This window comes from Vipera berus (assembly GCF_964194415.1).
Source record: "Vipera berus genome assembly, chromosome: Z".
Taxonomy (NCBI): Eukaryota; Metazoa; Chordata; class Lepidosauria; order Squamata; family Viperidae; genus Vipera; species Vipera berus.
This window is the reverse complement of record NC_138205.1, coordinates 4,123,218-4,145,937: the sequence shown is the minus strand read 5'-3', so window position 1 is coordinate 4,145,937 and position 22,720 is coordinate 4,123,218. Positions and strand designations below refer to the sequence as shown.

At 46.8% G+C, this 22,720-nt stretch overlaps 1 protein-coding gene across 1 annotated transcript in view; it reads right to left on the bottom strand.

Annotated features, from left to right (window-relative positions):
* The window catches only part of LOC308677958 (myosin-7), a 49,795-nt gene extending 38,778 nt beyond the window's left edge, over window positions 1-11,017 (bottom strand). Inside the window, exons 1-7 of the mRNA XM_081344686.1 lie at window positions 11,001-11,017; window positions 9,511-9,565; window positions 8,817-9,022; window positions 5,763-5,906; window positions 3,514-3,670; window positions 2,299-2,326; window positions 988-1,102 (exon numbers count right to left, since the gene is read on the bottom strand). Of these exons, the coding sequence (XP_081200812.1) occupies window positions 988-1,102; window positions 2,299-2,326; window positions 3,514-3,670; window positions 5,763-5,906; window positions 8,817-9,014 (642 nt within the window). The 5' untranslated portion in view covers window positions 9,015-9,022; window positions 9,511-9,565; window positions 11,001-11,017. The remainder of the gene's footprint in view (window positions 1-987; window positions 1,103-2,298; window positions 2,327-3,513; window positions 3,671-5,762; window positions 5,907-8,816; window positions 9,023-9,510; window positions 9,566-11,000) is intronic.
* Between the last annotated feature and the right edge of the window lie 11,703 nt (window positions 11,018-22,720).

Genomic DNA, 22,720 nt, shown 5'->3' with positions numbered 1-22,720 from the left:
GAGGAACTTCCTGAGTGTGAGAACAATTAACCAGTGGAACAACCTGCCTCCAGAAGTTGTGGGTGCTCCAACACTGGAAGTTTTGAAGAAGAGATTGGACAACCATTTGTCTGGAATGGTATAGCAGGTTGGACTAGAAGACCTCCAAGGTCCCTTCCAACTTTGCTATTTTGTATCAGGGGGTCTTCAAACTTGGCCCTTTTATGACTTTTGGAATACAACTCCCAGAATTCCTCAGCCAGCGTGCCCTGCCTCAAGAATTCTGGGAGTTGGTCCACAAGTCATAAAAGGGCCAAGTTGGAAGACCCCCTGTTCTATATATTCTAAGGAGGGTTGGAAGTCTTAGTGCAAGATAACCAGAGGCCACCACTGTTCTAATTAATACTAATTAATTGTTCTAATTAATACTAATTAATTGTTCTAATTAATACTAATTAATTGTTCTAATTAATACTAATTAATTGTTCAAATTAATACTAATTAATTGTTCTAATTAATACCAATTAAGTGATTGCTCTGATTAATATCAATTAATTGCTCTGATTAATACTGATTAAGTGATTGCTCTGATTAATACCAATTAATTGCTCTGATTAATACCAATTAATTAATTAATTATTAATTAATAGCCCTTACTACTGGGCTATCTGCTTAGGATTAATAGAAGTAGCATCTGGTTGATTACAAGTGGTGTAACATGTAGCCCAGCTTTAAATATGTAACTGTATAGCAGTGTTTTTCAGGTGGACTTCAACTCCCAGAATTCCCCAGCCAGCATGGCTGGCTGGGGAATTCTGGGAGTTGAAGTCCACAAGACTTAACTCTTCAAGTTGCCCAGGTTTAGGATCCAATCGTCTGAATTATTGAACTAGGGGTGTCCAACCTGGGCATCCCGCCATGCTGGATGGGGAATTCTGGGAGCTGAAGTCCAGCCGTCTGTCTTAAACTTCTCAAGGTTAACATAACGCCGCCCAATTGGATGCTCACCTTCCCCGTTGCGGCCGCTTGTTCTTTCTTGCTACGATCACCAATCGCAGCGATGACTGCAAAATATTGAATGACCCGCTTGGTATTCACAGTCTTCCCAGCACCGGATTCTCCGCTACAGGGAGGGGAAAAAAACCAACACAATCTTAATTAATGCCTGATTTATGGGACAGCTTTTGCATGGACGTAAATCAGATCACCAGTGGCGACCTGCCTAGGCAGCTTCCTGACAAGCAAACTTGATCTGGGCAGGGTGGGGGCAGCCGGATTCACTTAACGACAGTGTGACCCACTTAACAACCGCAGCGATTCACTTAATACTTGAGGCAAAATTCACTTAATAACAGAAGGTTGGAGGGTCAACTGTGGTCTTAAGTTGATCCTACCAATTCTTCTCTTTTATGTGGGCTTAACCTGGGCAGTCACTTGTCTGAGATGGTGTAGGTTCTCCTGCTGGACAGGGGGCTGGACTAGAAGACCTCCAAGGTCCCTTCCAGATTCTATTCTATTCTATTCTATTCTATTCTATTCTATTCTATTCTATTCTATTCTATTCTATTCTATTCTATTCTATTCTATTCTATTCTATTCTATTCTATTCTATTCTATTCTATTCCTGTTCTGTTCTGTTCTGTTCTGTTCTATTCTTCTGTTCTCTTCTGTTCCATTCTAATATTATTCTATTCTATTCTATTCTATTCTATTCTATTCTATTCTATTCTATTCTATTCTATTCTATTCTATTCTATTCTATTCTATTCTATTCTATTCTATTCTATTCTATTCTATTCTATTCTATTCCATTCCATTCCATTCCATTCCATTCTATTCTATTCCTGTTCTGTTCTGTTCTGTTCTGTTCTGTTCTGTTCCATTGTAATATTATTTTATTCTATTCTGTTCCTTTCCGTTCCGTTCTATTCTATTCTATTCTATTCCAATTCCTCTTCTCTTCTCTTCTCTTCTCTTCTCTTCTCTTCTCTTCTCTTCTCTTCTCTTCTCTTCTCTTCTCTTCTCTTCCATTCCATTCCATTCCAATTCCTATTCTGTTCTGTTCTGTTCTGTTCTGTTCCGTTCCGTCCCGTCCCGTCCCATCCCATCCTATCCTATCCTATCCTATCCCATGTTGTGTCCCTATAGCTTCCTGCTAGGTCAAAGACTGAAGAAAAACCACTTTAGTTTCACTATGAGAAGGAGACAATCCCCCAATCAAAATGGAACAGAAGTTCCAGGGGGGTTGGTAAGATAACTAAAGAGTATTTTGATAACAAAATAGTAGTTTGAAAGGTCAAGGCAAGAGTTGGAACTTACGTGATGAGAATGGACTGGTTCTCCCGATCTAGAAAAGAGAAGGGGGAAAAAAGAAGATTTGAAAAGAAAGGGAGAGACATGAAAGCAAGGGAGGAAGAGCGGAAGGAGAAGGAGGTAGAGAAGGAGAAAGAGAAAGAAGGGGACGTGAGAAGGAGAGTATGGACGAGAAAGAAAAGGAGGAGGAGTAGATAAGACAAGGAGGAGGAGGAGGAGGAGGAGAAAATGGACAAGAAGGGAGGGGAGGAAGGGAGGAAGAAGATAGACAAGGAGGAAGAGAAGGGAAGAGGAGAAGGAGAAAGATGAGAAAGGAGGAGGAAATAAGAGAAGGAGGAAGAGAAGGAGAAAATGGACAAGAAGGAAGGGAAGAAGAAGATAGACAAGGAGGAAGAGGAAGAAGATGGAGAAGATAGACAAGGAGGAAGAGGAAGAAGATGGAGAAGATAGACAAGGAGGAAGGGGAGGGAGGGAGGAAGAAGATAGACAAGGAGGAAGGGGAGGAAAAGAAGGAGAAGATAGACAAGGAGGAAGAGGAAGAAGATGGAGAAGATAGACAAGGAGGAAAAGGAAGAAGTTGGAGAAGATAGACAAGGAGGAAGAGGAAGAAGATGGAGAAGATAGACAAGGATGAAGGGGAGGGAGGGAGGAAGAAGATAGACAAGGAGGAAGGGGAGGAAAAGAAGGAGAAGATAGGCAAGGAGGAAGAGGAAGAAGATGTAGAAGATAGACAAGGAGGAAGAGAAGAAGGAGAAGCAGAAAATAGATGAGGAGAAAAAGGAGAAGATAGTCAAGGAGGAAGAGGAGGAAAAGGGGATGATGGACAAGGAGGAAGAAGAGAAGGAGGAGGAGAAGATGGACAAGGAGGAGGAGGAGGAGGAGGAAGAAGAAGAAGAAGAAGAAGAAGAAGAAGAAGAAGAAGATTGACAACGAAGAAGAGGCGAAAGACAAGAAGGAGAAAATACACAAGGAGGAAAAGAGGAAGATAGACGAGGAAGAGGAAGAAGAGAAGAAGATAGACAAGGAGGAGGAGGACGAGGAGGAGATGATAGACAAGGAGGAAGACAAGAAGAAGACGACAAAGAGGAAGAGGAAGAAGGGTAAAAGGAGAAGCCCCAGTGGGGTTCCTGAAGCCTTCAACATCTCTTCTTCTCTCATGGCTACCAGGATCCCCCCTCTTCTGGATCCCCACGTCTTCCTTGACCTGCAAGGTCCTTTTACCTGTCAACATGTACTGATAGGCGTTGTCGGAGATGGAGAAGATATGAGGAGGGGCTTCACTCCGCTTCTTCCCTCGGTAAGCGCCCACCACTTCAGCGTTGTAGACCGGCAACCACTTGTAGGGGTTGACCGTCACACAGAACAGCCCTGAGTAGGTCTAGAGAAGAAGAGAGGGAGGAGAAGTGAACTTCCGAAGGTCCATCCTGGTCCGTGGAGGAACCTCAAAGCCCTAGAAAGAGGACAGTTGACTTCTTCACCACAGGAACGCCCACCTCCTCTTCTGGAGAAGTCTTTTCTCAACCTTGGGAATTTGAAGACCCTGGACTTCAACTCCCAGAATTCCCCCGGGGCCAACGACGCTGGGAGATGCTTGTCAGTTGAGGACCACCTGTGATGCTTCCCGTAACTGGGATGACCAGTGCATTTTTTTGTAAAAGAAAAAGGTGCCGGAACTCACACACGTCATACAACCCGCCTTGCCTACCCTACAAGGTTCCATCCAAAAAAGGTGCCGGAACTCCGTTCTGAGCGTTCTATGAGGAAAAAAAGCCCTGGAGATGACTTCTGAACACACAACCTCCCCCCACACACACCTTGTGTTTTAAGGCCACACCTGGAATACTGCGTCCAGTTTTGGTCTCACACACACACACACAAAAAAGATGTGGAGACTTTTGGGGAAAAAGTGCAGAGAAGAGCAACTAATATGATTAAAAGGCCTGGAGACTAAAACATAGGAAGAACGGTTGCAGGACTTGGGTTTGGCTAGTCTGGAGAAAAGAAGGACTTAGGGGGGGACATGATAGCGGCATTCTGGTATTTGAGGGGCTGCCACAAAGAAGGGGGGGGTCAACCTTTCTTTTCCAAAGCACCCGAAGGCAGTTTTGGTCACCACGATGTCAAAAAGATGTTGAGACTCTAGAAAGAGTGCAGAGAAGAGCAACAGAGATGATCAGGAGACTGGAGGCCAAAACATGCAAGGCACGGTTGCTGGAATTGGGGATGTCCAGTTTAATAAAGAGAAGGACGAGGGGAGACATGATAGCAGTGATCCAGTATCTCAGGGGCTGCCCCAAAGAAGAGGCAGTCAAGCTATTCTCCAAAGCGCCCGAAGGCAGGACAAGAAGCAACGGATGGAAACTAGTCAAGGAGAGAAGCAACCTAGAACTAAGGAGAAACTTCCTGACAGTTAGAACAACTAACCAGTGGAACAACCTGCCTCCAGAGGTGGTGAATGCTCCAACACGGGAAGTTTTTAAGAAGAGACTGGACAGCCATTTGCCTGAAATGGTATAGGGTTTCCTCCCTGAGCAGGGGGTTGGACTAGATGACCTCCAAGGTCCCTTCCAACTTTTTATTATTATTATTATTATTATTATTATTATTATTATTATTATTATTATTATTATTACTACTACTACTACTACTACTGCTGCTGCTACTACTACTACAAGCAACAGATGAAACTAATCAAGGAGAGAAGCAACCTGGAACTAAGGAGATTAACAATGAACCAGTGGAACAACCTGCTCCAGAAGCTGTGAATGCTCCAACACTGGAAGTTTTTTAAGAAGAGACTGGACAGCCATTTGCCTGAAATGGGTTTCCTGCCTGAGCAGAGGGTTGGACTAGATGACCTCCAAGGTCCCTTCCAACTTTATTATTATTATTACTATTATTATTATTATTATTATTATTATTATTATTATTATTATTATTATTACTACTACTACTACTACTACTACTACTACTACTACTACTACTACTACAAGAAGCAACGGATGAAACTAATCAAGGAGAGAAGCAACCTGGAATTAAGGAGGAATTTCCTAACAGTGAGGACAATTAAACAGTGGAACGGCTTGCCACCAGAAGACACAGGTGCTCCATCGCTGGAGATTTTTAAGAAGAGACTACTATACAGCCACTTGTCTAGAATGGTCTAGGCCAGGGGTAGGCAACCTTGGCTCTTTTATGACTCGTGGACTTCAACTCCCAGAATTCCTCAGCCAGCATGGCTGGCTCAGAATTCTGGGAGTTGAAGTCCACGAGTCATAAAAGAGCCGAGGTTGCCTACCCCTGGCCTAGGGTCTCCTGCTTGAGCAGGGGGCTGGACTAGAAGACCTCCAAGGTCCCTTCCAGCTTCTATTCAGATTCTGATTCTGTTTTGCTCATCACCCCCAGATATCTGCGGGGTAAGAATCAGGTCCTCCGTGCAAAGTCTTCTCTCCCCATTCCTTTGGGCTTACGTAGATCATCCAGGCGGCATAGCGGTCCTTCAGGTTGTAGAGCACGGCCGGTTCATGCAGGAAAGTCAGCATGGCCATATCCTCAATCTTGTCGAACTTGGGCGGATTCTGCTGCATGATTTGATCTTCTTTGACCGTCACCGTCTGCCAACGAGATGGAATCGGATCTTGAGGTCTGGTAGGCCTCACCACAAGAATGGGGCTCCCTTTGCTGAACCCATCCCTGGCCCATGATGCTTTGAGTCCCGCCACAGGCATGAAAGCCGGCTGGGTGACTTTGGGCCAATCACCGGGAGACGGAGAGTTCTAGTCCTGCCTCAGGCACGAAAGCCGGCTGGGTGACTTTGGGCGACGGAGAGATCTAGTCCCGCCTCATGAAAGCCGGCTGGTTGACTTTGGGCCAATCACCGGGAGACGGAGAGTTCTAGTCCCGCCTCAGGCATGAAAGCCGGCTGGTTGACTTTGGGCCAATCACCAGGAGACGGAGAGTTCTAGTCCCGCCTCAGGCATGAAAGCCAGCTGGGTGACTTTGGGCCAATCACCAGGAGACGGAGAGTTCTAGTCCCGCCTCAGGCATGAAAGCCGGCTGGGTGACTTTGGGCCAATCACCAGGAGACGGAGAGTTCTAGTCCCGCCTCAGGCATGAAAGCCAGCTGGGTGAATTTGGGCCAATCACCGGGAGACAGAGAGTTGTAGTCCTGCCTCAGGCACAAAAGCCAGCTAGGTGACTTTGGGTGACGGAGAGATCTAGTCCCGCCTCATGAAAGCCGGCTGGTTGACATTGGGCCAATCACCAGGAGACGGAGAGTTCTAGTCCTGCCTCAGGCACGAAAGCCGGCTGGGTGACTTTGGGCGACGGAGAGATCTAGTCCCGCCTCATGAAAGCCGGCTGGTTGACTTTGGGCCAATCACCAGGAGACGGAGAGTTCTAGTCCCGCCTCAGGCATGAAAGCCGGCTGGGTGACTTTGGGCCAATCACCGGGAGACGGAGAGTTCTAGTCCCGCCTCAGGCATGAAAGCCGGCTGGGTGACTTTGGGCCAATCACCGGGAGACGGAGAGTTCTAGTCCCGCCTCAGGCATGAAAGCCGGCTGGTTGACTTTGGGCCAATCACCAGGAGACGGAGAGTTCTAGTCCCGCCTCAGGCATGAAAGCCGGCTGGGTGACTTTGGGCCAATCACCAGGAGACGGAGAGTTCTAGTCCTGCCTCAGGCACGAAAGCCGGCTGGGTGACTTTGGGCGACGGAGAGATCTAGTCCCGCCTCAGGCATGAAAGCCGGCTGGGTGACTTTGGGCCAATCACCAGGAGACGGAGAGTTCTAGTCCCGCCTCAGGCATGAAAGCCGGCTGGGTGACTTTGGGCCAATCACCAGGAGACGGAGAGTTCTAGTCCCGCCTCAGGCATGAAAGCCAGCTGGGTGACTTTGGGCCAATCACCGGGAGACAGAGAGTTGTAGTCCTGCCTCAGGCACAAAAGCCAGCTAGGTGACTTTGGGTGACGGAGAGATCTAGTCCCGCCTCATGAAAGCCGGCTGGTTGACTTTGGGCCAATCACCAGGAGACGGAGAGTTCTAGTCCTGCCTCAGGCACGAAAGCCGGCTGGGTGACTTTGGGCGACGGAGAGATCTAGTCCCGCCTCATGAAAGTTGGCTGGTTGACTTTGGGCCAATCACCAGGAGATGGAGAGTTCTAGTCCCGCCTCAGGCATGAAAGCCGGCTGGGTGACTTTGGGCCAATCACCGGGAGACAGAGAGTTGTAGTCCTGCCTCAGGCACAAAAGCCAGCTAGGTGACTTTGAGTGACGGAGAGTTCTAGTCCCGCCTCATGAAAGCCGGCTGGCTGACTTTGGTCCAATCACCAGGAGACGGAGTGTTCAAGTCCCGCCTTTGGCATGAAAGCCGGCTGGGTGACTTTGGGCCAGTCCCTCTCTCCCAGCCCTAGGAAGCAAGCAATGGCACACCACTTCCGAAATGTTTGCAGGAAAACTCCAGGGACTTGTCCAGGCAGCTGCCAGGAATCCACACACATTAACACACACACACACACTCTAAAGAGAACAACGGTGCTTGACCCCCTGGAAGATTTATCACTGTCCTCCCAACAGGCTAGACCGGATTAAGAAGGCCCATACCATGTTTAGGTCAGCATTACAATATTACCATATAAATGTAATATTGTAATAGCTATAGTAATGGCCCTAACAGCCTGAAGATGTCCCCTTCCCCTCCTTTCCCTTTATGCGAATTGGGGAGGGGCTTGTCTGAAATATGTCCTCATTTTCTTGGCCAGGGCTCAAATCCCCCCCCCCCCTTATCTAACCATTGTTTTGGTAGCAGCTGTTCCTGTTGTCCAGTGTTTGTCAACCACAGCCATTTTAAGAGGTGCGGACTTCAACTCCCAGAATTCCCCAGCCAGCATAGCTGGCTGGGGAATTCTGGGAGTTGAAGTCCGCACCTCTTAAAATGGCCACAGTTGAGTAAAGTTGCTCTGTGCCCTCTACTATTATTTCTTCTCGGCTTCTCTACCCTTCTCTGATTGGTATAGTTCAGACAGTTTGGACTTTAAGCCCCATCATCCTCAGCCAGCACTACGAAGACCCGCTTTACAGCACACCTGGAGGGACGATGCCAAGAATTTAGATCTTTCAGATCTGGAGGAATGGTTGCAGCCATTTGTCTGGAAAGGTATAGGGCCGGGGGGGGGGGTGTCTTCAAACTTGGCCCTTTTATGACTTGTGGACTTCAACTCCCAGAATTCCACAGCCAGCGTGCCTGGCTGAGGAATTCTGGGAGCTGAAGTCCACAAGCAGGGGTCTTCTAAAGTGCCCCTTTTATGACTTGTGGACTGCAACTCCCAGAATTCCACAGCCAGCGTGCCTGGCTGAGGAATTCTGGGAGCTGAAGTCCACAAGTCATAAAAGGGCCAGGTTTGAAGACCGCTGGTATAGCGTCTCCTGCTTGAGCAGGGGGTTGGACTAGAAGACCTCCAGGGTCCCTTCCAGCTCTGTTATTCTGTATTTTTGCAGTCTGAAGATCTGACTTCGAATGATGCCTACCTTGCCGCTTTCCGTTTCCGCGGTGACTTTGCCACCTTCTTTGGAAATGATCTTGGCTCTCACAAATTCCTCCTTGTCATCCGGGACAAAAACATCCTTCTTCAAGTCGAACGGCCGCGTCTGAGCTTCGATGCGGCTCTTTTCCGACATGCGCAAGAAAGGGGCGGCGGCCCCGAAATCAGATACCTCGGCTTCCATGGTGGGAGCTGCAACGAAACCAGGTCCAATGTCATCTCTACAGGCTGTGATGCTCTCCCGGTGGGCATGATTCACACCCGCAGCCTTGGGGAAAGTTTTAACGAGGGTGCTCTCTGAGCTCGGTGCTTTTCTTGCAGACGTTTCACAGCCCAACTAGGCAACGTCATCAGGGCTACTATGAGTGTGCTAAAGCGAGGGAATCTGCATCGTGTCGTTCAGAAGGGATCCACCAGAGGGGGCCCTGAGCTAGGCCAAGGTTTGAATAGTGCTGCTTCCCCCCTCCCCCTGGTGTACAACACTGGAATGGCACCTTATTTAATCCCTCTCCTTCCAGTGCATATATGCTGCCCCCCGCTGGGTGTTATCAGAAGTGCACCCTTTAGAAACCAGCTTTAGGCAAGGATGCACCCAGAACAGCTGCAGCTGAAGTGTAAATAGATATACTACTAGATATAGATTGTTCTCTTAGTCAGAAATAGATACTTATGATAGTTACCTTTGTTTTTAGAGGATTGCTGAGGAGAAGAACTGGGACACCTCAGGTCGGACTCCTGTCATGGAAAAGGGCCGTGTTAGTATAAAATACACCCCAATCCTTTCCCCAGGTATGGTTCCTGCCAGGATGAATCCGCTATATTTTATTTTAAGGAGGGGAAAAAACTATCGGGAGGAGAGAAGCTGCAATATATAGATTTTCAAATATGTTATGAAAGATCAGCCTCTAAGGTATATTTCCTCAATGTACGCTTTCCCTAAGGAAAGAGCTAAATCCTCGCAAAAGTGGTTTTTTCCCCCCAGTCAGACATGTCAAGCATGACCGCCATTTGTTCCCAAGGATTACGAAGACCATGTTCTTCAGACAGTATCTCAAAGAGATGGGAGTTTTACTCCCAACTATCTGGGAGCAAAAGAAGAGGTCTCGGAGTGCCTTTTCTGACAATTTTATTAAAGGGATGAGGGAGGGAGGGAGGGAGGGAGGAAGGAAGGAAGGAAGGAAAAAAAGAGAAAGAAAGAAAGAAAAGAAAGAAAGAAAGAAGAAAGAAGGAAGAAAGAAAGAAAGAAAGAAAGAAAGAAAGAAAGAAAGAAAGAAAGAAAGAAAGAAAGGAGGGAGGGAGGGAGGGAGGGAGGGAGGGAGGGAGGGAGGGAGGGAGGGAGGGAGGGAGGGAAGGAAGGAAGGAAGGAAGGAAGAAAGAAAGAAAGAAAGAAAGAAAGAAAGAAAGAAAGAAAGAAAGAAAGAAAGAAAGGAAGGAAGGAAGGAAGGAAGGAAGGAAGGAAGGAAGGAGGGAGGGAGGGGAAGGAAGGAGGGTGGAAGGAAGGAAGGAAAGAGGAAAGGAGATTGCAATGAAAAGAAGGAAAGGAAAGGAAAGGAAAGGAAAGGAAAGGAAAGGAAAGGAAAGGAAAGGAAAGGAAAGGAAAAGAAAGATATTTCTGAATTAAAAGCTAGGCTAGGGTGTGAAAATGTAGAATATTCCTGGCAAAAAGTGAGTGTTTTCAAGAGGAGAATTCTCCTCTTTGCAAAAAGCGTGCTGCTAAATCATCCTTCCCCTGCCTGGCTCCTCCAGCTGAACTGGACTACATCTCCCATTCTCCCCAGCTGGGGGAAAGCTTCGGCTGGAGAAACGAAGGATACCGGCTGCCTTACAGGTGGCAACATCCCTAACCCCAGCAGGTGCCAGAGACCCCCCCCCCCAGCGGAGGCGGCTATTACCAAATTACCCCTGAGAGCCACTTCCTCCCTCCTCCCTAAAATTCAGGGGGGGGGGCGATGCACGTAGACCTCGCATCGGCCACCCACCCCACCCCTGTGCAACCTGGTCTTCAAGAAACGCTTCCCATTCCCACAACCCCCAGTCAGACCCGCGTTTATAACTCCTTACGCCCAAAGCATCGCCCTTTGCCTGAAGCGTGCATTGGGATATTTCTCACCCCACACTTTGGGGGGCTGGAGGGCTGCAACCGGTGTGTGTGTGTGCGTGTGTGTCTTACCTGAGACCAGCACAGAAGGGGTGGGGTTCTAAGCAGAGTGCCTGGCTCAGGACCCTGGTTATAAATCCCCGATCCCCCCCCGCCCCCTCCTCCTGGCCAGCCTCATATGGACAGGCAGACCCATCCACCACCCCCCACCCCACCCCCTCTCCCCACACATCTCCAGCCTGGCCCCGAACAATTGGAATCTCTCGTCATTGTCGTGGTATGAAGAATAGGAACAGGTTCAGGGGAGGGGGGGCAAGAGAGACATCCAAATATCTTGGAACAACAGGGCTGAGATTCCAGAGGGAGGGGGAGAAGGAGAGCAGGGGGGTCCCGGGAGGGCGAGACATGGGGAGAGAATTCGTGCAATGGCTACCCCCAACGGCTCATTGGCTTCGTAAGAGAATGCAAGCTCACACCGAGACTGCAGTTGCAGATTTATCAGCAGCTTACATTGCAGGTACCGGAACTGCAAAGCTCCAGATAGCCACTAGAGGGCCGCAGATGATGCTTTAAAGTAACCGCCCTCTCCTGGACGCCTGGAGTAGGACAGCCTAGTTTGTTTATTTATTTATTTATTTATTTATTTTATTACATTTATATCCCGCCCTTCTCCAAAGACTCAGGGCAGCTTACAAGCTTAGCAGTAGCCTTCATTCTATGTATATGCCTGCTTGTTAGGGCTTTCACACACACACCCAAGTGGCATTATTACAAAGTCAGCTTATTGCCCCCAACAATCTGGGTCCTCATTTTACCTACCTCGGGAGGATGGAAGGCTGAGTCAACCTTGAGCCTGGTGGGAGCCAGACCTGCAGCAACCTAGATGTCTTGCTCCCACATCCACATCAACAGTATCATAACAGGCCCCAATAAGTACATAGAAAAGATCAGACATGCTTTCACGTGCTCTTCGTCTAATGTGATGTATGCCATCATCTTCAGCAATGACCCTCTGGGTTCTGTGTAGGACAAATGGGACAAACTAGGAACATGAGAATTAGTGGACACATATTTGACATCAGGACTCAGAACAAGTTCTACACCTTCCTCTCTCTATATTTATATGATTCCAGTTATATCAATCTGCAGCTCCGATGGCTCGTTGGCTTGACCTACAGAATCTTCCCTTTACGTTGTCACCTCGCGCCAAGATTGCCGTTGCGATTGATACAAAACGAAAAGAGTTAAGTTACATTGCGGGTACCAAAACTGCAAAGCTCCAGAGGCCCATCAGAGGAGCTGCAGACGATGCTTTGTACTGACCTCTCGTGGACATGAAAAGTATGGCAGCCTAATTATACATTTTCCTCTCTATATTTATATTATTCCAGTTATATAAATTTGTTGGCTTTGCTACAGAATCCTCTCCTTGCATGCAACCCTTGTAGTTGCAAGTTAGGTAAAGGTAAAGGTTCCCCCGCACATGCGTGCTAGTCGTTTCCGACTCTAGGGGCCGGTGCTCGTCTCCGTTTGAAAGCCGAAGAGCCAGCGCTTGTCCGAGGACGTCTCCGTGGTCATGTGGCCAGCATGACTAGACGCCAAAGGCGCACGGAACGCTGTTACCTTCCCACCGGAGTGGTCCCTATTTTTCTACTTGCATTTTTACGTGCTTTCTAACTGCTAGGTTGGCAGAAGCTGGGACGAGTAACAGGCGCTCACTCTGCTACGCGGCACTCAGGATTCGACCCGGCAAACTGCCGATCTTCCGATCAACAAGCTCAGCGTCCTAACCCACTGAGCCACTGTGTCCCTTTTTGCAAGTTATCTAAAGCGAAAAGAATTAGTTACATTGAAGGTATCAAATCTGGGTTGCAAAGCTCCAGTTGGCCACTAGAGGGCTGCAGATAGTGCTTTATACTGCCCTCTCATGGTCATGAGGAACATTGCAGCCTAGCTGTACATCATTCTCTCTATCTTTATATTATTCTCGTTATAAATTCGGAGCACTGATGCCACTTGAACATAGAAATGAATAGTAGCATTTTTTAGGGAGTGCTTTTAAATGACAGAACTGGATAATGTGAAGAGTTTCAGATAATGTGGAGAGTTCCATTCCCATCAAGTTGAAACTAACCTCCGGTGTTTCTTGGGTGTAAAAAACTAAGAAAATAGGGGGGAAAACACCTCAAGAGCATCATAAATTTTCACAGTCATATTATCCCTATTTGTATAGTGAATTAAAAGGTCTTTGAAACACCTACAACATTCTTGATGGAAACTGAAGTTGAGTCCCGATGTTTTGTTTGTTCACCCGAGCTAAAAAAAACACAACTTGATTATTACAGATACTCTCCCAGTTCTGGAATTTAAAATCCAACATCATTGCTCCAGATGCCCATTAGATGGCAGCAGACATCTGTTTCATACTGCCCCCTTCTGGACACGGGGAGCATTGCGGCCTAGTTATACATCATCCTCTCTGTATTTATGTTATTCCAGTTATATAAATTTGGACCCCTGATGTCACTTGGGCGTAGAAATTAATACTATCATTTTTAAGGGTTGCTTTCCAAATGAGAGAACTGGATGTTGTGAAGAGCTTTAAGCTGAAACTAACCCTCCCATTCTTCTTCAGAGTAAAACAACGGGAAAAGAAGAGGAAAAAATATTGAAGAGCATCATCCCGTTTAACCGTCGTATTATATTATTTTTCGTTGCACCGTCAGCCAGATGTTTGGACCGAAATTGGCATTTTGGTACACCTATTGAGAAGAGGCAGATGTGGTTGACTGATGGTGTTACAAATAACATCCCAGGATGTCAGCCGTTCCAAACAGAGCTGCCTTCTGCAACTGACAGATTCTGAATTTGTCAACGCCGATGGGGTTCCAATGCTCCAGAATTGGTGCTTTCATTTTAAATATCCTATTCTTGTTGGACTTGACCTGCAATGCAGGTAATCCTCGACTGACAACGATTTGCTTTGTGACCTTTTTAAAAAGTGACATGCCTGTTTTTTCACACTTAGCGACCGTTGCAGCCTCCCTGCGGTCACATGATCAAAATTCAGATGCTCGGCAACTGGCACGTACCTATGACGGTTGCCGTGTCCCAGGGTCACGTGATCCCCTTCGGCGACCTTCTGACAAGCAAGGGGAAGCCGCTTAACAACCGTGTTACTAACTGAGCAACTGCAGTGATTCACTTAACAACGGTGGCAAGAGAAGGTCGTACAATGGGACAAAACTCACTTAACGAGTGTTTTGGTTAGCAACAGAAAATTTGGGGTCAATTGCGGTCGTAAATCAAGGACTACCACCTAACAGATCGTTATTTCTTCGTTTTCAATCTCTCTACGTTTGCTATGGGTCTGTATCTCATATTATCCTATTGTTCCCGGGTTTTTTTACACCGTTAATTAAGAGTTATTTGCAACTTTCTTAGATCTAAACTGCAAGGGAGTCCCAATTCCGGCAGAGTTACAAATCTTAATTGTTTCAGATTTCCACTTGGCATTCCCCAGCTTAAATCCCCACGAAGGGTATGTGTGGGGGGGAGGGGGGGCCTGGTCTGATAGAAATACCTTCCCCACCCCCCCACCCCCAGGAACCAATAATAGCAACCTGGAAGGGCTTCTAAAATAGGAAGTGGTATGTGATGACAGTTTAACAATATCTCTTGTGATCCCGCATCTGTGATCCAAATGACCTCCCTCGGATTTAGAGCAAGCAGTACTAGGTGTTGTTCTTGTTACAGCTACGCCTCAACTTACAACCGACCTTTTAAGTGACCGAAATTGCAACGGCCCGGAAAAAAAAAGCGAGTTATGACCGTTTTTCCCACACACACACACACACACACACACACTTACGACTTTTGCAGCGTCTCCCCAGGCCAGGCGCTCCAAATTCAGATGCTCGGCAGCTGACTCGTATTTACGACGGTCGTAGCGTCCCTCGGGGGTGTCAGGGGAATCCCCTTCGGCGGCCTTCCTGACGAGCCAAAGTCAATGGGGAAGGCCGGATTCACTTAAGAACCGCCTGGCTGACTTAACTAGTGCAGTGATTCGCTTAACGACCCCGGCAAGATAGTTAGCAAAATGGGGCAAAACTGGCTGTCTCGCTTAGCGACCTAAACTTTGGACTCAGTTGTGGTCCCTGCAAACTGGGAAGTTAAAGCTGAGAAATGGTTTGCTAGAGTCCGTGAAAATAAAACGATAATCTGGACTAATAAACTTGCTTGGGTTTTTTCTTTCTTTCTGAAAATGCAATCTTTTTTTTTAATGCATCTTTCTCCGTCCGATTTTACTCCATAAATCTTTTGCGAAATTCAGAAGAAGTTAGACACAAGCGGGATAGCCTCTGAAACGGGGCAAAAATATATTCTTGGTGTTACATGCACCGCAAAACCCCCTCTGGCATTTTGGAGTTAGTAGCGGGGGGGGGGGGAAGGACTAGTTTTGTGCGGTGCCAAAGCTTGCAAAACAACACACCGTATCTGTAATGAGTATTGTCGTTTCGCCGATAATGAAAAGCAAAGCTTATCTGGTAAGGCTTTCCCCCCCCCCACTTCTTTAGCAAGCGATTGTCTTGATTTCAAAAGGGGGGAAACTTGCTGACTCTGGCAGAAACGAGCTGGGATGATATATGCTGGGAATCCTCGACCTACAAACACCCACTTAGCGGTCAAAGTTACGTCAGCACGGGATAAAAAAGTGGTTTGCGACCAGTCCTCACACTTACGACCGTCGCAGCATCCTGCAGAGGTTGTAGGTGTTCCATCACTGGGGGTTTTTAAGAAGAGACTGGAAAGCCACTTGTCTGGAATGGTGTAGGGTTTCCTGCCTGAGCAGGGGGTTGGACTAGATGACCTCCAAGGTCCCTTCCAGCTCTATTCTTCTTGTTATCCCCACAGCCAGGTGACCAAAATTTGGGTGCTTGGCAATGGGCATGTATTTCCCACGGTTGCAGCCTCCCAGGGTTAACATGATCGTGACTTTCCCAGCTGGTTCCTGGCAAACCGTGTCAGTGAGGAAAGCCGGATCCTCTTAACAACGCTGTGATTCCTTTAACAACTTCAGCGATAGGGCTTCACCGGTTTAAAAAAAAAAAAGCAAGCTGTAAAATCTGGTCCAACTCATTCCGTTCGATTTGCCGCGGTGCAGAAATGGAGGCCTCGGCAGTGTTTGTAAGTGGAACAATTACCCTGTCGTATTCTTCCAGGCTGGGCTTCCGGGCTAAGCAAGCTGAGATTTAGTTTTGGATGGGAGACCATGAGGAGATCCGAGAGGTACGAGGTGAGTTGGGAGATAAAAAAAAGACTTGATGTTGCATAAGTGAGCCATTAGTAGAAGGGAACAACCCGAAGTGACTTTTATATTCTCTCTTCTAATTGTTTTTTTTTTCAAAAATGGGAAAGCTAGGGCAAAATGGCCTTCTTTCAGCTTGGAATGAGTTCAGGCGATCCTTGATTTACAACCGTTCGTTTAGCGACCACTTGAAGTTACAACGGCACCGGGAAGAGTGACTTATGACCGGTTTTTCACACTTAACAACCGCTGCAACATCCTCACAGTCACGTGATCAAAATTCTGACAGTGGGCAACTGACTCATGTTTGTGACGGTCGCAGTGTCCCGGGGTGGTGGTGGTGGTGTCACACAATCCCCTTTTGTGACCTTCTGACAAGCAGACTCAATGGGGAAGCCGGGTTCATTTGATAACCTGTGCTACTAACTTAACAACTGCAGGGATTCCTTTAATAACTGTGGCAAGCAGGGGGTTGGACTAGATGACCTCCAAGGTCCCTTCCAACTCTATTATTCTATTCTATTCTATTCTATTCTATTCTATTCTATTCTATTCTATTCTATTCTATTCTTATTTCTATTTCTATTCTATTCTATTCTTATTTCTATTTCTATTCTATTCTAATTTCTAATTCTATTCTATTCTATTCTTATTTCTAATTCTACTGTATTCTAATTTTTAATTCTATTCTATTCTATTCTAATTTCTAATTCTATTCTATTCTTATTTCTAATTCTATTCTATTCTAATTTCTAATTCTATTCTATTCTATTCTATTCTAATTTCTAATTCTATTCTATTCTATTCTATTCTAATTTCTAATTCTATTCTATTCTATTCTAATTTCTAATTCTATTCTATTCTATTCTATTCTAATTTCTAATTCTATTCTATTTCTATTAAGAAAGGTCGCAAAATGGAGCAAAACTCACTTAACAACTATCTGGCTTAACAACGGAAATTTTGGTCTCAATTGTCGAGCAGGAGGAAAAATCCCATTTCTACATTGGCCCTTTGCGTGTTCTGGATGAGGCTTTAATTCCGAGAAAATCTCCTACGGATCCTGTTTGATCCTCCCTAATTTTGTCCCCAGGGTGAGCGTGCAGGAGGATATTAAACCTAAAACCATGTTTATCCGGGCAAACCCTCAACCCCCAAAACACCTCCCAGTGGGTACCCCCAAAAGAGAAAGCCCACCCACCCCCATCCCGTTTTTTTTCTCCTTTCCGAATGCTCAAAATTCAACCCCAGAAAATCTGTTTTTTTGTTTTTCCTCTTTGCAAGCTGATCTTGCTGTTTGACCGGGTGTGCCACAGTGTCAACCGGGCGCCCGAGATGCCTGGGGTCTATTCCAGGCGCTTTTGCAAGGGCCGGTCAGCCCATTGTGGCTAAAATAAGACGTCTTTGTGTAGAGGCAGCGTTGCTATATAAGGACCGGAGTCGGCCAGCAAGGTCGCCCCGTTCTCCTTCTGCAATTTTTTTTTTTTTTGGCCTTTTGTTCGGGCCCGAGTGACAAACACGTCAAAGGCCGGATCGGGTGACACTGCCCAGGCGGATGGCTAGGGTTTTTTTTTCTTTCGAGGGGGGGGTTTTGAGGGGAGAAGCTGACATTTGGGGTGGGAAATGCCACCAGGGACAAGGGCCGTTGTCATGATGGGCGAGGAAAGGCCAGGCGCCAAAGGAAGGGATGAAGAAGAAAAAAAGAACAGGAGGAGAAAGGTGCGGGAATACAACTAATCTTCCACTTACGACCACAGCGGAACCGATGTTGCTAAGCAGAAAATGTGTTGAGTGAGTTTTGTCCCATTCTGTGACCTTTCTGGCCTCGGCTGTTTTAAGTGAGTCACTGCAGTGGATAAGTTACTAACCCGGTTGTTAAGTGAATCTGGCTTCCGCATTGACTTGGGGGGAATCGCATGACACACACACCCCCGGGACACTGTCACCATCGTAAATATGAGCCTAACAGGGCAGTTAAGCGAGCTTTGTCCCGCTTTACGAACTTTCCTTGCCACAATTGTTAAGGGAATCACTGCAGTTGTTAAGTTAGTGGTGCGGTTGCTAAGTGGACGTCCCTGTTGACTCTGCTTGTCAGAAGGTCGCAAAAGGGGGATCACGTGACCTCGGGACGCTGCGACCGTCATAAATGTGAGTGGGTTGCCAACCCTCTTCCCAAGGCAGGAAGTGACCACTGTTCATATTCTTGGAACCATAGAGTTGGAAGGGACCTTAGAGGTCCTCTAGCCCAACCCTCTTCCCAAGGCAGGAAGTGCCCACTGTTCATATTCTTGGAACCATAGAGTTGGAAGGGACCTTAGAGGTCCTCTAGTCCAGCCCTCTTCCCAAGGCAGGAAGTGCCCACTGTTCATATTCTTGGAACCATAGAGTTGGAAGGCGCCTTAGAGGTCCTCTAGCCCAACTCTCTTCCCAAGGCAGGAAGTGCCCACTGTTCATATTCTTGGAACCATAGAGTTGGAAGGAACCTTAGAGGTCCTCTAGCCCAGCCCTCTTCCCAAGGCAGGAAGTGCCCACTGTTCATATTCTTGGAACCATAGAGTTGGAAGGGACCTTAGAGGTCCTCTAGCCCAGCCCTCTTCCCAAGAAAGGAAGTGCCCACTGTTCATATTCTTGGAACCATAGAGTTGGAAGGGGCCTTAGAGGTCCTCTAGTCCAACCCTCTTCCCAAGGCAAGAAGCGCCCACTGCTCACATTCCTGGAACCTTACAGTTGGGAGGGGCTCTAGAGATCCTCCCGCTTCCCAAGGCAGGGATCCTCAGATGATCCCAAACAACCTCTTTGCTTCAAAATCTCCCGTGACAGAACCTCATGATTCTTGGGGGAAGCTGTTCTCCAATGCCGTAGCTCTCTTGAGACAGGAAAATCCTCCTTATTTTGAATTTGGATCTCCGTAACCCTCCTGCCTACACCGTGATCCTTGATCCAATCCTTTCCTCACTAGATTGCATCTCAAACACGGCCCCCCATATCGTTTCTCCCCCTTTCGTTCCACCCGTTCAGCCCCATTCCTTCCCCAAATCTCAGTATTTCTCAATGTCTATGCTCAGTCATCCTGGTCATGGTTGTCCCCAGTGCTTTTTTTGTAAAAGAAAAAGGTGCCGGAACTCTCACATTTCATACAACCCGCCTTGCCTACCCTACAAGGTTCCATCCAAAAAAGGTGCCGGAACTCCGTTCTGAGTGTTCAATGACAAAAAAGGCCCTGGTTGTCCCAAAGTTACTTTTTCAGAAGGCAACTGGACCTTCTCATTTTTATTTTTATTTTTTGAAGACGTTACGCTTCTCCTCCTCCAAGGAGCTACTGACCATCCAGTCAGAGGTGAAGAAGCTTCTTTGTATAAGAAGCGAAACGCCTCCGAAGAAAAACAAGAAAAGTCCAGCTGCCTCCTGAAAAAAAGCACCTTTGGGACAGTATTTCTCGACCTCAGCCACTTGAAGATGGGTGGACTGCGACTCCCAGAATTCCCCAGCCAATTCCAGTCAAGCCACTAGTCCTCATGGTTCCCTCAATTTGGCACTTCATTTCCACCACCCATAACTCCCTCTGCTCTCTCCTAGCTAGCCCTAACCAGCTCTTTATTCCTCTGCCTGGTGGGCACAGCAGGCGTTTCCATGACAACCACATTCCAGCTAGGCCAGGGGTAGGCCACGTGGGCTCTTTTATGACTCGTGGACTTCAACTCCCAGAATTCCTCAGCCAGCATGGCTCAGCTTGGAAACCTCTCCCTTTCCCCTCAGCGTGGCTGGCTCAGGAATTCTGGGAGTTGAAGTCCACGAGTCATAAAAGAGCCAAGGTGGCCTAGCCCTGAGCAAGGCTAACACAGGTAGTCCACAATGGAGCTCCCACATTTCCATTTGTCCCACTTTACAACCTTTCTTTGCCACAGTTGTTAAGCGAATCCCTGCGGTTGTTAAAGGAGCCATGCGGTTGTTAAGTGAACCCAGCTTCCCCCGTTGCTTGTCAGAAGCCAGGTGGGAAGGCCGCAAATAGGGATCACATGACCCCCGGGGACAGCACAACTGTCGTAAATGCATGCAGGTGCCAAGTGCTCGAATTTTGGTCACATGACTATGGGGATGCTACGACGGCCGTTAAGTGTGACACAACAGTCACAATATAGCTCTGCATCTTATATAATTAAAGAAGAAATTATAATATAGAGTACTTAAGGAAAAGACTGTATTTGCCATTCCTTTCTGTCATACATCATCATCATCATCATAATGTTGCAAGGGACCTTGGAGGTCATCTAGTCCAAACCCCTGCTCAGGCAGGAAACCCTATACCATTTCAGACAAATGGCTGTCCAGTCTCTTCTTAAAAACTTCCAGTGTTGGAGCATTCACCGCTTCTGGAGGCAGGCTGTTCCATTGGTTAATTGTTCTCACTGCCAGGAAGTTCCTCCTTCGTTCTAGGTTGCTTCTCTCCTTGATGAGTTTCCATCCATTGCTTCTTCTCCTGCCTTCAGGCGCTTTGGAGAAGAGCTTGACTCCTTCTTCTTTGGGGCAGCCCCTGAGATACTGGAAGACTGCTATCATGTCACCCCTCGTCCTTCTCTTCATTAAACTAGAGACATCCCCAATTCCAGCAACCGTTCCTTATATGTTTTGGCCTCCAGTCCCCTAATCATCTTTGTTGCTCTTCTTTGTACTCTTTCTAAGTACTCTTTTAGTACGTATGTCATTTTGATAAAGAATTATTATGTAGAATGTTGCAAATGTAGTATCCTTATCAATGTCACTATGTACATTGTGTTGAATATATTCAAACATATATACTCAAACACACAACATAAAAATAAAAAAGGAACAGGAAGCAAAAATAATAATAAATTATTTTTTTAAAAAAAAAATCACGTGACCCTGGAATAGTGCAACTGGTCATCAATACAAGTCATTTGCCCAGCGTCCACATTCTCATCCCGTCACCTTGGAGATGCGACATCGGTTTCTAAAGTGTGGAAAACACTCGTAAGTCACTTTTTTCAGCGCCGTTGTCACTTTGAACGGTCACTAAACGAGTGGTTATTAAGTCGAGGAGCACCTGTGGTAGGATTGGTGCCTTCGAAGTCCGGCTGGGCATGTAATTGGCACAATTAAAAAAGGAAGAGGCAGGAAACAAGAGAGAGAGAGAGAGAGAGAGAAAGAGAAAGTGCTGAAGGAGTCCAACTTTAAAGAGGAGGAATGTGCCGGCCATTATCCGCCCTGGGTTTTTAGTAACAATAGGCAGGTGAAAATGGCATCCCTGGATTAGAAAGAGGAAACTTTGAATAAGACAAAGGGATGCCACCCGCTTTTTGGCTGCCTTCCCTGGCGTGCTCCAGCTATTGTTGCCGACTCCGAGTAGCCGAGCTGCGCATTGTTGGAGAACAGCCGAGTTTCAAAACGGCCCCTGATTTATTGTTACGTGTTTCCTGGAGGTAGAGGCGACATTTCTCTGCAAACACAATGCTCCAGGCTGTTGACCGTTCAGCGTGGTCATCACAAAGCTGATGCTTTACGAGTAACAGTCCAAATATTAATAGCACAAATGAAGTACAGGTAGTGCTCAACTACCTTGGTGGAGCAGTGGGCTAATGCCTGCTTAAGTAACACCAGCTGCCTGCAATTAGTGCAGGTTCGCATCCCACCAGGCTCAAGGTTGACTCAGCCTTCCATCCTTCCGAGGTAGGTAAAATGAGGAGCCAGATTGTTGGGGGCAATTAAGCTGACTTTGTAATAATGCCGCTTGGGGGTGTGTGAAAGCCCTAATAAGCAGGCATATACATAGAATGAAGGCTATTGCTAAGCACATTGATTTGTGCTTTAAATTGTAAGCCGCCCTGAGTCTTCAGAGAAGGGCGGGATATAAATGGGATCAAAAAAACATACAAAAAACCTTATGACAGGGACTCTCATTAAATACACAAGGAATCTGGTTCATAAGCTCTCATTGTAGTTGCAAAACAACAAAGAAATCATCATCATCATCACCACCATCATCATAGAACAAGGATAATCATAATAATCAAGGCAGGCATTCTGTGACCATACACGATTGTGTGACTTTTTTTGCCATGCTCGTTAAACGAATCACTGTAGTGGTTAAGTTTGTGACATTATTGTTAAGTGAATCTGGCTCCCCCATTGACTTTGCTGAGCAGAAAAGCTGGCAAAAGGGGATCCTGTGACCCTGGTGACAACGGCAACACCGTGTGAGTCAGTTGCCAAGCCTCCGAATGTAAAGCCCATATCCATGGGAATGCTTGCAAGCGTGCTAAGTGGGGAAACCGTGCTGTTGTAACTTCGAAGTCGGTCGTCCATCAAGGACTACCTGTTCTATGATGCTGAGTCAGCCAGAAATGAGCTGCAGGAGGAGAGCTGAGGCAGCAGTCAGGAAGAGCAACAATAGAGTAAAATTCTTTTACTCAAAGCTAATGTTTGGAACAATAGAGAGCCAGATTCCAAAGGCAGGTGGAAGCCCAGC